Below are 14,642 nucleotides of genomic sequence, written 5' to 3'. Positions count from 1 at the left end.
CAAACCGTAGCTTAGCACAGCAGCAGAATGACCAGGGAGCAGCAAAGTAGCCATGGTTTCCCCTCAAACAGCTTGTACACCTGCATGTTCATGCTAAGCTATGGTACGGTTTAGTGTGACATGCAAACCAGGCCTTAAAGTCCATTTCTATTTCTTTCAGCGTCCAAAGTATTCCTAGATTCCAAATAAATAATAATTTATAAATTATTGAGATTGCTCTGTGGCATTTAGGCTGTAATCTTGTGCACACTTACATTTGAGTAAGTTCTGTTGAACACAGTTGTATTTACTTCTGAGTCAACAAGCATACGAAATACAGCTTATCTCCCAGTGTTTGTTGTATTTTTCTGCTCAGTTCTTAAGTCCCACCCACAGTATAATTCTTGGTCTTTTTCACAGCATAGTCCTAATAAGTTACCTATCCAGGCTCCAATAGCAACCAGTAGCATAGTTTTCTTAGGACTTGTACAAATTGTCATCTTCCGAAAGACAGAAGTGCCTGCTTTACTTATTTGTTGCAGGCAGTCCAGATATCTTCATTCAAAATATAAGTTCTGTGGCTGCATTTTCCCAGCACTAAAACCACACTACATTATTGGCAGGAAAATGCAATTCTCCTTCCAGTTCATGCATGTTTTACTCTAGCAACTGCTATGTGGAAACAGGTCTCAAAGGCATCTCACAGAAAACAACTGACAAAATCAACTCAACTATGGGGTGTGTGTAGATTTTTAAAATATTTAGAGACTGAGCACTCCTTGCTATATCACTGAAGAACTAGGATATTAATTGTGTCCTTTAAACAGAAAAAGACAAATGGAAAGCACCTCCTTCTCTTGCAGAAATGCCTAGCCTTTTAAGGCATGTTTAAAAGAACTTGCTAAAATGTGTTTTCCAAAGACAGCCAGTGTGACTATACAATGTAGAATTTCAATTGCTAGTATCAAAACAAGCTTAGTATTGAAAAAAAACATATTTGCATAGATTACAATACCACTAGCATACTTTTCATTGACAATAAATTAGTACAAAAAGCATGAGGAAAATAAACTATAGAAAACAGATACAGCAACAAAATAAAAAAGCCACATCAATCAATTTTTTCCATTTTTCATTAAATCCTTTGAAATATGTGCATTTTTTCTTTCCAGTAACAGAATGCACATCTCCTCTAATGGTCTCTTTCTGAGCCACTAACATCAATAACAACCCAATCTGTAGTAAGGTTAGTGTCCCCATTCCATTACAAGGGACCAGGATATTGAAGTTTTTATATTTTTCCAGGTAGATTTGTTCACCAAAAAATGAATAACTCTCACCTTCTCATCCATGTTGAGCAAATGTGCAGGGGGGCCATCTGACTGGGAACTGTCTGAGCCACTTGTGCTAATTAAAGGAAAAGGAAACCATTGGTGTGATGCAGGGCAACATAAGAACATAAGGAGGACCCCCCAGAATCAGGCCAATGGCTCATCTAGTCCAGTATCTTGTTTTCACAGTGGCTGAACAGTGGCTGGGAAACAAGCAAGCAGGATTCAAGCACAAGAGCACTTTTTCCTCCTGTGGTTTCCAGCAACTGCTATTCTGCCTCCTGTGCAATATATGTGAAATAGAGATGATCCAGTTGACATTGTGTACTTAGAATTTGAAAAAAACTTTTCATAAAATCCTAGACCAAGGTTTCCTGGGTAAACTTAGCAGGCATGGAATAAGAGGAGAGATCCTCTTATGAGTCAGTAATTAGTTAAGAAACAGGAAGCAGAGAGTAAGAATCAATTATCAGTACTGGAACAGATGGTAAGCTAACTGGCCTGTAATATCCCAAATCATCTCTGATCCTTTAAAAAAAAACTGGTATTACATCTGATCCTTGGGTATGGGGACTGATCTTAGGGACAAATTACATATTTTTAAAGATTAGCAATTTCACATTTAAGTTCTTTAAGAACTTTTTAGTAGATGCCATTTGGACTGGGTGATATGTCAGGTTTTAATTTGTCAATAAAGCCTGGAACATCACCTGTTGTCAGCACTATTTCCTTGTCATTTCTCTAAGGTTCAAGTCAGTAAAAGCTTGCAGTCTTGAGTTACCTGGATTCAACATCTGATAGAGAGATGTCACTCCAAGTACCATCTATGTTTTGTACATGGCCCAGCTCTGAGAGCTTTCTCTGGATTTTTTGCTTCAGTAGTTCCTTAAGTTCAGATAGGCATTGCTGAAACTAAGAGAAAGGATAGAAAGCATGGACGAACTGCCGATTAAAAACTTACATAATGCAATTTTGGTTAGCAATTATCTCATCTGAGCAGAATTGAAGCACTCAGGGTAGAATAGATTTGCTAACCATTTCGAGGTTGTTTTAAACCACTTTCGGGGGTCTTTCTTACAATCAAGCAGTATTTAAATTTATGAAATAAATAATAACTACTTGAAGATTTTTGCACATCTCAGATATATGAGCAGCCGAGAGGAAACTAGGAGCTTTGCTAAATGCATGTCTCAAATTTGTTTCCGACCATGCTTTCATTACAAATCCAAATATCTCTGGCTTTCGATAGACACCTTTTCAAAATGTGAAAAGTAAAAAAGGCAGTATCAGAGGCTGGTCTCAGAAAAACAAGAAATAGTTAAAGACACTGGCTGGTCCATCATTGTCCGTTGACCCTGCTTAGCAGTAACAGGAAACTCTTACCTTAGAACGGTCAGGGTCACAAAAGTCCAATAAGGTGTCACAGACATGGTAGCCCAGAGATTTGAGATCCTCATAGGTAAAATGAGAGTTATTATTATTGCCTGAGAAAGACAAACAGACAAGTAGTTCTTCAATCTTTAGCAAATTACACTCCAGTGCACAACATCCAGCATGGAAAAATTATATGCTGAATGTCTTTTAAAAACTATTAAATACATTGATGATTGAAACAGAGGTTATAACTTAACCTCTTTCTTTTCTTTCTTCCTACCTTTCTATCCATTGTTATGACAAGCCAGAAATTACAGAGCATGATAATGGAAAAATAGATGTGATGGTGATAATGGATCAGCTGAGGGGAAAGGCTCTGGGTGCCTCTGTGTGTATTCTGCATGCATGTGCATGTATGTGTCCTGTGGTTGCAATAATGTGGGGCAGCTACACTCACAGCTGCTATGTGATCCCTGGAAGGCTGGCCAAAAGTGAATGTTGACCCTCGGCCCCCCAAAAGTTAGTCACTCCTTTGCTACATCCCACTACTGTACTGCGGTTTACCATCAGCTTTTCATTGACAGATAATGTCTACTTTGGTCTTGGACAAAAATGTATACTTACCCAGAGTTGTCCCACTGAATGTAGATTCCATAGTATAGCTATTCACTATCCCCATTCGCCACATCACAACCCGTCCTGTTCCTTCTTTGCACTTTTGGACTTGAAACTTACAGCTGTTGAAAGAAAACTAAACATCCAGATTGGTAAAATTAGATTGTATTTTTAGAACTAATTTCTTATCTCTCTTTAGAACATAAGACAAACCCTGGTGGATCAACCAAGGGTCCATCTAACCTGCAGTGGCCAAGCAGACACCTCTTGAAATACTAGAACATCTTCTCTATTTACATTACTATATAGGACCGTTCTTAGCATTTTAAAAATTCCTGTATATTCAACATATACTATTTCCCAGTGAATTCCTAAATTATCATCACCCAAGCCCATTTTATGTATACATTAACTAATCTGGACATCTAATGTTAGTCATTGAACAGACAAACTGACATCAATGGACTTAAGCCCATTGATTTTAGTGAGTCTATTCTGAGTATGACTTAGCTGGATATCACCCAATGTTTTACTAATCTCATATTGGAACCAAATGAAGAGTTTGTTTGAAATTATATTTTAGCTCAAAGCAGGAAAAAACAACCTAGATTCAATATGCATCATCTGCGGTCATATCACTTCAAGTGTGGAATGACTGAATCTAAAAAATATAAGCCAGAATGTTTACTTCAGCTAAGTGATGAAAAATCTGGGCATTATAATGTAAATTGTTAGGAAGATAAAAGTATCTTCCTATCATGAGAAGAGTAGTAGGCCTGATATAATAGCCAGCTTTAAGGTAATTTATAGACACTCTCATTAAAAAAACCAGGAGATAAGGAAATGTGGAGACATGCTTTACTCAGAACTGAGTGAAGAAACTGAAATAGGAAAACACATTGCAACAAAAGGTAATTTCCAACACATAATTCATAATGAACTAAGATCTTCCTATAAACTATACCCCACCTTGTCAGGAATATTCTTGCTTAGCATAAGAGGAAAGATTCGTTCATGGAATAATCGCTCTTGTGCATATTTGTTGTTACAGCCATACATGAATATATTATTCTTCCGGCTGTGTCCATGGAAGTCACAGTACAACAGAACTTCACGATCTTCAAGGACCCTTGCAGAGAAAAGATATAAGCAAAGAAATCAAAACCAATTAAACATATAAATGGCTAGCTGGCTGCACACAAATAACCATACTGTTCTGTTTCTTTCCCACTGATGTGTAAGAATTAAGTAGTTGGAGCAAGTTCTAGAAGCATTCCTGAATGAATGAAATCCCTTAAGCTAGGTCTCTATTTGATGCTTCATTATTTAAGGTAAATAGGCAACCTGATTCTATGTTCCCAGCTAATGCTGTATTAATGTAGTTGCAATACCATGGAGTTGCAACAACTAAGCAGAAAGCACAGTAACAGCTGTAGGAACAAAAGAAACCACAGCAACACTGGCAGACATTCCCACAGCTTTCTGGGTAACTCTATCACCGTTCATCAGTCACAATGTTACCCACCAGTGCCATTCACACATTAGCCATGCAAGAAAAGCACCAAACAGCTTATGGTACTGGTACAAATGGCAAAATAACATCATTTCCCTTCATTTCCCTACCCATCTTTCCATATGTGAATATTATATCCTCTTGTGCAAACTGTATGTGCTACGACATTCTTTCCTCCTCCAACAGCAGAAAGCTGTGTCCTACACACAGGAGGTACTCAGCCCCATACACAGGTAAACTCTCTTTTGGCAAAGGCCAGGCACTGCACTGCAACCATTGCCACTGTTGGCCAAACGCTCATGAGGATCACAGATACACAAGGAAGATCAGCCACTGCATCCACAGAGCTCCCATGGGACCCCCCAAGTGAAAAGGGGTAAATATAATCACAGTTACTTCAGTCTCCCTCTCTCTCCCATGCTGAGGGAGAAGGGACTGAAGCATGAACACTACTGTGCAGGCTTAGAGACCATGTGCTTCAATCTGATGATTGCTCTCCTTAGTTATAATGGAAGTATAGGAATGCTCTGTTGGACTATAGTTGCATACACTACACAAAACTGCCATGGAAATTGTCTATGGACAGATCTCTGTTCATGCACAGCATTCCCCCTCATGTTCACAGTAGCTATCTTTTTATGTTTCCCAGGAAAGACAAGTATTCAATTCAACTATTTCTTTTCCTTCCTGATCTGTATTTGCCAACACTCCCAAATCAAGAGCAACAAACCATGATAAAACAATAAAAACAGATTAAAACACAATTCCAGTGCAGATTCTTAAACCAATGTACATAATCTTTTCAATTTGAAAAATATATATAGATTACTAAAAATGCACATTTAGTCACAAAGGCTCTATAATGGTTTCCTTTGTGTGGTTCTGAATTTCACCCACTCTGCTCCCAGGTTTTCAGATCCAGTTCATAAAACGGTTTGTCACGCACCTTTTGATCATGGCTCGAGTGTGCCAAATGCAAGGAAAGGATTCCTTCAATACTGTTCTGTAGTTCCTGTTCAAGTCCCTTCCTGCCAGTGAGCAGCGGTAATTTCCAACAATTACTCCATCTGGGTTTAGCATGGGCACAACCTTGAATATGAAGAGATCCCGAAGGAGTCGAGCATCAGGGGAATCACTTAAGATGAAATCAAGGAAGCCTCTCATCACCCACGAACTGTTTGTTTCCCCAGGATGAACTCTGGCACTTAGTACAATAGCCTTCTTTGCAGCAGCAGCAATGGCACTTTTGGATGGATTGGTAATAGTGAGGAGGTAGACTGTGTTCCCAGCTAGACTGCGACATAGAGGGCGAAGTTTGCAATACTGAGAACAGAGTGGATTCTTTACTAAAGTCATGAGGTAGTGCTGCAGGTCTGTATAGGTGTAAGGATAGAAGTGAGCAAAATAACATGTATCATGGCTATGTGGAAAACGAAATGTCCAGGTGAGGCAATATAGGGTCTGACCATCTTCTGTGTTATATTTATAATATTTAATGTTACTGCCCTCTCTCCTCCAGCCAATACCATGAGACTGGGCATCCTTTTCAGAGTACAGGAGAGGCTTCATCCCTACACTGTAGAGACTCTTGGCTTTCATCAGATTAACAATAGTGAAGCGATAGGTGACATCCTTTCTAGTATTTTGTATTCTGAAATAGTACCATTGCGTGTACTTGCTGGTATAAAGATCTGTCCGCAATGTGAGTTCATATTCATACTTGCCTCTGAAATGCAGTAATCAAGAAAAAATGCATAAGAAGCCATCAGAAACTTTCCAGTCCATGGAGGGAAATGTTACATATCATCAAAATTCTACAGACTAAGGGTGATTCCAGACTATCACTATTTTCAGGTGGGATTCAATAACATACAAAAAAAATTCAGGTTGCACAATTACAATTGCCTGGGTGGTCTTGAGCAACAAACCCACTTCCTCATGACTGGACTTTTTGTAATAAAGAAAGTGACAGGAAAATACACTGGAAAACATGAGATAACACTTCCTTGATGCAATATTGTATAACCTCAATCAAAAATTGTATAACAATCAAATCAGGATGAATGCTCAATAAATAGCCAACAGCATCTAGCCTCCCTGCAAACAGATTGGGATAACTGCTCAATAAATAGAGCATCTGAAAGTCCCCTTACTTCACTTAATTGAATTGAATTGCATCAACTTGGTTGGTGTGGTTATAGCTATTGGCCAACAATTCCTTAGGGAAATGAAGTGATGATTGCTTGCTAATAACCCTGAATAGTTGGTTGATAGGAGATACAGAAAGCAAAGAAGCCCTGTTGATCTATGAGAAGAATTCCAAAATGCACATTAGCTTCCTTAGAACCAACAAAACAATGAGGAACTTTTGAGTTCTACAGAAGCTTCATCAGGCTGGATGGAAGTTAAGCAAAATGGAAGTGGAGAGAGAGAGAGAGAGAGAAGAAAAACACTTGGCTTGATGGTTGAAGCCCCAATGTCTGCATTCAGATCTAAATTAGACATGAATTTTGGCATATAGTTTTTTTAAAAAAAATAAATAGCTACTAGTGTTCAAGGGTCAGGTGGGGACTAAGGCATGGATTTAAGCCCAAGCCATTGTGTGTACACATATTAATAATTGCCTTAACTTCATGAGCTGATTGCTTTGACAATGAATTGGGCATTAGCTAATAACCATGAATGGACAAGATTGGAATAGAACCCCACACTTTGAGCTTAAATCGGTTTAGAGTTGGTGTGAAAACTGCTGAACTGAAAGCTCAACAGAAAAATTGCATGCAGTTGGGAAAGTGGCTGCTCTATCAAAACTACAAAGAACTGATAAGCTAAGTGCAGTATATATTTTAAATATTATTTCAATGCACTCACACAAGCTCACTGGTGAGGAAATGCTTACCTAATAATTTGATGCTGTTTAGCAAATTCTGTTAATATTAAATACCTTCCGAACACAGCATGCGTAATATGTTACTTATTCAGCTTCAACATTTATTTTATTGATTATTTGGAACATAAGATGCTGTCTTATACTGAGTCACGCCATTGGTCCATCTTGTTCAGCAATGGCTTTATTTGCTTGAAGTGGCTCTCTAGGGCAGAGCTTTCCAAGCTTTCCATGTTGGTGCCACACTTTTTAGACATGCATCAATTCATGACACAGTTTTACTAGCAAACCAGAGGTTAAACTAACCCCTTCCCAGCCCCGGGAGGAGTGCAACACACCTACACACAGCAGCCGACACACTAACGTGTCAGGACACACAGTTTGGAAATCTCTGTTCTAGGGTTTCATGTAGACATTTTCATACACACACATTTTCAAAGCACTGGAAACCTCAGCAAACTAGCATTCATACTTTAGTGATGTTGAGCATTAGATAAAATGCCAAATTCACAAAGGACATTTCAGAGGAGACTTTGCTGTAACAGAATTATACAAGAATTGATTGTTGCAACTTAAAGACTAACAGAAATTTTATGTCACAAAAAATCTGTTAGACTTTAAGGTACCATAAGACTTTTTAGGGAGTATTGAAGGAGCTGGTCAAGTTGCCCACATATGTCCACAGAATTGCAATAATTAAAGGTATTTGGAATAATGTAACATAATAAATACAAGCTACCCATAATATCTGCCAACCTAGCAGTTCAAAAGCACGTCAAAGTGCAAGTAGATAAATAGGTACCACTCCGGTGGGAAGGTAAACGGTGTTTCCGTGCGCGGCTCTGGTTTGCCAGAAGCGGCTTAGTCATGCTGGCCACATGACCTGGAAGCTGTATGCTGGCTCCCTCGGCCAATAAAGCGAGATGAGTGCCGCAACCCCAGAGTCGGACACGACTGGACCTAATGGTCAGGGGTCCCTTTACCTTTACCCATAATATATTCAATAAATTTCTGGTCATAAGATACTCAATATCAAAAACTGTTTGACCTGCTTAGGATTGCATCAGATGGATGAGCAGCACTTGAAGATCTAGGCATGTATGACGGGCACACTAGTACTTAAAAAAAGTCTCAAAAAGTGATATACCAATGCAAGATTATAGAAAAAGCTAAAGAGAACTGTCAGTTGATGACCCAGACCCAGGGTGGGGAATCTTTTCAGCCTAAGAGTAGGCAAGTCTAGAGGCAAAAATTGGCAAAACAAAAAATGTGACTCTTACCTTTGTACAATACAGTGGTACCTTGGTTCTCAAACTTAATCCATTCCGGAAGTCCGTTCAACTCCCAAAACAATTCAAAAACTAAGGCGCGGCTTCCAATTGGCTGCAGGAGCTTCCTGCACTCAAGCAGAAGCTGCATAGGAAGTTCAGCTTCCACAAAACGTTTGCAAACCGGAACACGTACTTCTGGGTTTGCGGGGTTTGGGAGCCGATTTGTTCCACAACTAAACCATTCGAGAACCAAGGTACCACTGTATGCTACATTCCACCTGTAGAAAAGTTTCTACACCCCCTCCCCATCTCTCTCCAGCCAAGCAAGCAAGACAAATAATCAAAGTCCAAGGACACAGTTCAAACAAAAGCACTTGAGGAGGAAGCAGTGCAGGACCAGTGAGGGGTGGGGCCGAGGAAGAGTGTCAGGGCCAGTTAGAGGTATGGAGGGCTGTATGTGGCTCCAGGTTTGAGGTTCCACACCCATTATAACCATAATATTAAAAAGTTTTCCCCTCTTTTAGTTCCAGATAGTTCCTCTTACTCACACCCTGACGGCTTTCTGGAGATTCCCACTCTCAAAGCGTGATTCAAACAACAGCGTGGTGTCTTCTGGATCTCTTAAGCTGACTGCAGCTGATTTGATGGGCTCTTTCGACCCTCCAACTCGGGAACCAGTGAAACAGGTACCCTTGGTTGCTGCAGAAGAGGAAGCATGGCTATCACTGACTTAGCATTGCAGTTTTGTCTCAATTAGCAGGTATGTGTGCCAATTCTGCAAAACCAATTACTCAGTCCTGAGCAACCATGAACAAATAGCACTGAAAACTGGCTGCAAATAAAATGATGACTTCAATTTGGCTTCCATTACTATTTTCTAAGAACAGGGCAAAGAACTAAAGATGCTGTAGTTTCACAGGTGCTTTCCCCCATAATGGCTACCAATGGAGCTGTTAGAAACTTTACAAATTTGAGGCAGCTACTATTTTTAGGATTCAATTGTTCACTATTTATAATAATTTCAGGCTGTTTAAAAAATCAGACTTCTGAGTTTACATTTTTCATGCCTGCATTCTTCTTTACTGGAACGGACACTATATGCAATGTACTATATCTTTTATTACAGTTTATTGTCAGTGTATATATGCAAATACCTGGATCTATGACATAGACAACAGTTCCACGATCCTCTCCCATTACTTCTGGAGCCATTTCATTTTCTGTTGGCTGATAGAAAGGTTCAGGTTCAGGAGGAACCCACTCTAACAAAATACACAATGACATTTATTTCCATTGTGGCCTTATTTGTACTTTTAGAAGAAAAAAAATAAGACATTAAATAAGAATTGAAGTATTTCCCCTCAATCTCTAGTTGTGTGACAAGGAAAACAAATAAGTAGGAAGAATGGAATACAAATAAAATTACTTAATTACTTAAACTGAAAACTATATGTGCTGAAACATGAATTAGAGTAGTGATAGGAAAACTTTGGCCTACAAGCCAAATTAGGTCCAGCACTGGTTCTAATTTGGTCTTTGTGGTCTGTCACCTGATGCCATGGTAAGTCATGGAATTAACAGATGGGTGGCCCTGCCCACCTATTAAAGTAGCCATGGGAGATGTCAGGATTTGGCCCACCGGCTGGATCAAGTTCTCCAGCCCTGGGACTCTGGAGAAAGGAAAGCACACAACATAAAAGCCAAATCAATGAAGGTTCTAAGAGATCGGACTCTTGGGGCTTATTTTATAAACATTTTCATTAGAGACCATAGTAATGATTTGCTGATAATGCCAAGTTATGAGTCACTGCTAACACATAGATTCCCCCCCACAATATTAATTTTATGACCTCATTAACTCATCTTATTAAATAAAAAGTGAGTGACAGTCAATATTAAACTTACACTCCGCCATCTGGTGACAAACACTGAAATGGCAGTGTATTTGGCTTCTCAAATATACTGATACCACTCTTCACACATTATATTTTACATATTTTCCTAACATAAGTATTGATTTCTTTGCTATAACAAGGGAATGTGAGAAATGGTCTTAATTAAATCCTACCACCATAATGGTTATTTAATCCACAATACATTTATAACAACAAATTTGGGAATCTCATCTCCATAGAGCCAACTGAAATAATGGTTTATTTGTTTTAGTCTGGAAGAACTATGAAAAGTGATTGAGTATTATATATTCACATTTTTTATAACTGCCCAGGAGAATCTTAAACTTACATTGTTCATTTTGGAGTGGGTTATCTGGATTTGTGCAAATGAAAAAGTATTCAGTCACAGTCCTTGTATAGCCATAAAACTTTAAAGCAAAACATTATCAACCATGTAAAACATTGATTTCAATCCAAGAAATTACCAATGTGGTGGATATAATCCTTGATCACTTCACATTCTACTGGCCAGAGTGGAGCCAACAGTGAATCATGGGGAAGAGAAAAAAGATTCCGAGGTTCTCTCAAGCGCGGAATACCAGGCCCTTCTGGATGGTCAAACATAAGTTGGTTGCTTTTAAGAAGTGCAGTCTCCATCATAAGTGAACCTGAAAAGGGAAAAGAAATAATACAAAAGAAATTTATTTACAGATACCCAGGAGCCTTGCAGCTATGAAGCCACAATCATACATTTCATTCACAGCAAATCAATCAATATATTTCTCATATCAGGCTTACAGCTTACTTACAGAATGAGTTCTTGCTTGAATTATTTTCTGCTCTACTTTTCTTGTGGAAGTTACCCGGCTTCGACACAGGGCAAGAACTCTTCCAACTTTCAAGAGGCAAACTGGGGCTCTGAGGAACATTTTCATCTGGGGGGAAAATGCTACTATTAATGTGAAAAACTAGCCCAAACTAATATAGGCAAAATCAATTTATTTCTGAGCTTATCGTTATTGTAGTGAGCTACTATACTGGCATGAAAAACCCACTGAATAAAAATTTAAAACTAACATTATAGTACTAGGGCTACTTTTTATATGCCAACAGCATAGCTTGTATGCATAGCTATCAGTGTCATCCAAATAATAAGGAGGGACTATGTCAATCTACAGTGCAATCCTATATACCGGTATGTCTACTCAGAAATAGGTCTCACTGAATTCACTGAAGCCTTACAGAGATCTAACATAACAGATATTAGGCAGACAAATAAATTACCGGTAAGATATTGCATACATATATTCTGAAGTAAATTCCACTAAAGTCAACAAGTGTTGCTAGTTATAACTTGGGTATAAGGGGGAAATTACAATGAGGGGTCTTTTGGCACCTTAAGGACTATTCATTTATTACATTTCTATGCTACACTTCCTCTCAAAGGAGTCCAGGGCAGCAAACAGCAAAACAATGAAAAACATTTAGAAATGTCTGAAAATGTTTAATAGCAATCAGTTACAGAGCCTGATAATGGTAGATAAAATAAAACAAACCGATCTGTATGGGACCCAATCCCAGATTGGGATCAGATTCTTACCTTTGAAATAGCCATAGTATTGAAGATGCTGATGTATGAACCTTTCATATGGCTCTTTAAACTGCTAAGGAAGGGAAAATGAGCAATGAACACTATGAGCCTCATTTACCAAAACCACTGCATCCATTGCTATTTATTTACTACATTTACATCCCACCTTTCCTCCAAGGAGCTTGAGGCAGCACACATGGTTCTCACCTCTCCCATTTTATCCTCACAACAACCTGTGAGGTTTAGGCAGAGAAAGTGACTGGCCCAAGGTCACTCAGCAAGTTGCATGGCTGAGTTGGGATTCAAACCCTAGTCCGAAACTCTCTAGCCACTAAGCTACCCTGTAAGTTACAATGCTGAGATAAAGAATAAATTCTCTGAGTGCGCAGTATCTCAAAACGAACCAGACACAATCAAAGCGTATCATTCTAATCTCCACTAAAGAGATCTGAAAGGTTTTCTAGCATCCCACCAATACTTAAAACCAGTTGAGAACTAGGAGGTGACTGACACCATCCAGCCCTGTACATTTTTGGACTGACTTTTGTACTGACCTCAGATGCTGGATCTGCCGGACACATGTCATTCAGCACAACAGCACAACTGTCTGATGATGCCTCCTGCAGAGAAGCGGAGAAAAGGCGTTAATAATAATAAAAAAGAAAGCCTATATGAAGTAGCCTCGTCTTCCACTTGGCAAGAACAACAAAGGCTGATTATTCTGCCAGTCTCCACCCATGAGATTCCCCGCGAAGTCGGTGTGGCGTTATGCGTGTGAGAGAAAGAGTTAATTGTGACAAAGGGACGGGGATATTACGGATAAATAATAAATACGGAAGAAGAGGCTTCAAAGCAGGCTTTTAAAAAGGTGACCTGCGCTTCCTCTGACTCAGCCTAAAAGAAAGATATTCTACCTCAAGCGCCTGGCAACCCTTTCCGCCGACCCATACGAAGCTGAAAGGCTTCTATGGCGACACAGCTTTGGTCACTCACAACAAAACGCCCGCAGACGCACACGGGACCGGCGCGCGCGCCTGCTTTTCATAACCGTCGACTGGAGGCCGCTCGCTCGCTCGCTCGCTGAGCCAATAACATTCGCCCAATCTCGGGACGGGGGGCAGGGAGTGGCAGGACTTGCTGCCTACCAGATATGTGACTCTCGCGCCCGCCCCCTGCCCGCCCCTCAGTGCTCTCAGGAGCGCTCCCCCCGCCCCGGCCGCCTTCTTCCCCTCTTCAGTCTTAGCTACCACTACTCAGAGGAGGGGGGGCGGGGGCAGGGTAACCTAGCTACCAGCCACGCCAGAACCAGACAGGTTGGGGGTGGGACTAGCCGTTCATTGGTCCGTCAGTGCGGAGTGGCAGCGGTACAAGCCATTGCTTGAACTAGGACAGCTTCTCGCCTGGTGGGGTTTGGGGCTTTTTTCGTGCAGCTGGGGAGGGACCTCTTGCTTCTGTCCGATCGTTGTCGTTTCACAGTCTTATGTCTCAGTCCGGGGTAGGCTGGGGTCATTTTGGGGGGTAGGCCATCTGTTTGTCTCGAGAGACAATGGAGCAGGTGTATCAGCTTGAATACCTGAGACTTCCGGATATAGAGCAGTAAGCCCCGCTCCACATAATCACAATAGCACACACATGCCATTTGAATGGCAATGCCCATCAACTTTTTTGTGGGGGGAGCTGGCCCCCTCAAATATTTTATTGGGGGGGGGCTGAAAGGACCTCAGCCCCTAGGAGCTGGCTCCAATGTAATGGAGTGCTGGGGGTGAAGTCATACCGTTGGAAAATCATAGCATTAGCAGCACCGAAGTGACTTCCCCCGGGGGGAGCAAGCCTGGCAGTGGCGTAGCGTGGGTTGCCAGCACCCAGGGCAAGGCAAGTAATTTGCGCCCCCTAACCCGTGGATTTGCGCCCCCTAACCTGTGGATTTGCCCTAACCCCAGATGTTGCGCCCGGTGCGGCCGGCCCCCCCTGCACCCCCCACGCTACGCCACTGAAGCCTGGGCAGTGTGCATGGAGGTCCTAGTCAGCCCAGATGACAAGACTTCGCTGCTGTAGTCCAATGGAAAGTAGAGCAATATTTTTGGCACCAGCTTGGCTGCAAGAGTTGCAAGGTGTACAAGGCACCATTCTACTGCCTTGGAGACTCCACTCCGGATAGAAACACTAGAATTGCAGATTTGGAAGGG

The 14,642-nt window shown here is 40.7% G+C and overlaps 1 protein-coding gene across 9 annotated transcripts in view; it reads right to left on the bottom strand.

The window, feature by feature from the left end:
• AGBL2 (AGBL carboxypeptidase 2) overlaps positions 1–13,695 on the bottom strand; it is a 29,504-nt gene extending 15,809 nt beyond the window's left edge. For 2 of the 9 annotated variants that reach the window (XM_028740580.2, XM_028740600.2), the window contains exons 1-13: positions 13,371–13,694; positions 13,011–13,076; positions 12,466–12,529; positions 11,675–11,800; positions 11,351–11,533; positions 10,125–10,232; positions 9,519–9,669; positions 5,759–6,538; positions 4,269–4,428; positions 3,309–3,435; positions 2,694–2,794; positions 2,092–2,222; positions 1,320–1,386 (exon numbers count right to left, since the gene is read on the bottom strand). In XM_028740580.2, the coding sequence (XP_028596413.1) occupies positions 1,320–1,386; positions 2,092–2,222; positions 2,694–2,794; positions 3,309–3,435; positions 4,269–4,428; positions 5,759–6,538; positions 9,519–9,669; positions 10,125–10,232; positions 11,351–11,533; positions 11,675–11,800; positions 12,466–12,529; positions 13,011–13,037 (2,025 nt within the window). In that variant the 5' untranslated portion in view covers positions 13,038–13,076; positions 13,371–13,694. Of the gene's footprint in view, positions 1–1,319; positions 1,387–2,091; positions 2,223–2,693; positions 2,795–3,308; positions 3,436–4,268; positions 4,429–5,758; positions 6,539–9,518; positions 9,670–10,124; positions 10,233–11,350; positions 11,534–11,674; positions 11,801–12,465; positions 12,530–13,010; positions 13,077–13,370 lie in introns of all 9 variants that reach the window. The other 7 variants (XM_028740646.2, XM_028740656.2, XM_028740629.2 and 4 more) reach the window with 6 other exon arrangements.
• Between the last annotated feature and the right edge of the window lie 947 nt (positions 13,696–14,642).

Source organism: Podarcis muralis, chromosome 1, assembly GCF_964188315.1.
Source record: "Podarcis muralis chromosome 1, rPodMur119.hap1.1, whole genome shotgun sequence".
NCBI lineage: Eukaryota > Metazoa > Chordata > Lepidosauria > Squamata > Lacertidae > Podarcis > Podarcis muralis.
Note: the sequence above shows the minus strand (reverse complement) of the source record. Positions and strands in the feature narration are given on the sequence as shown.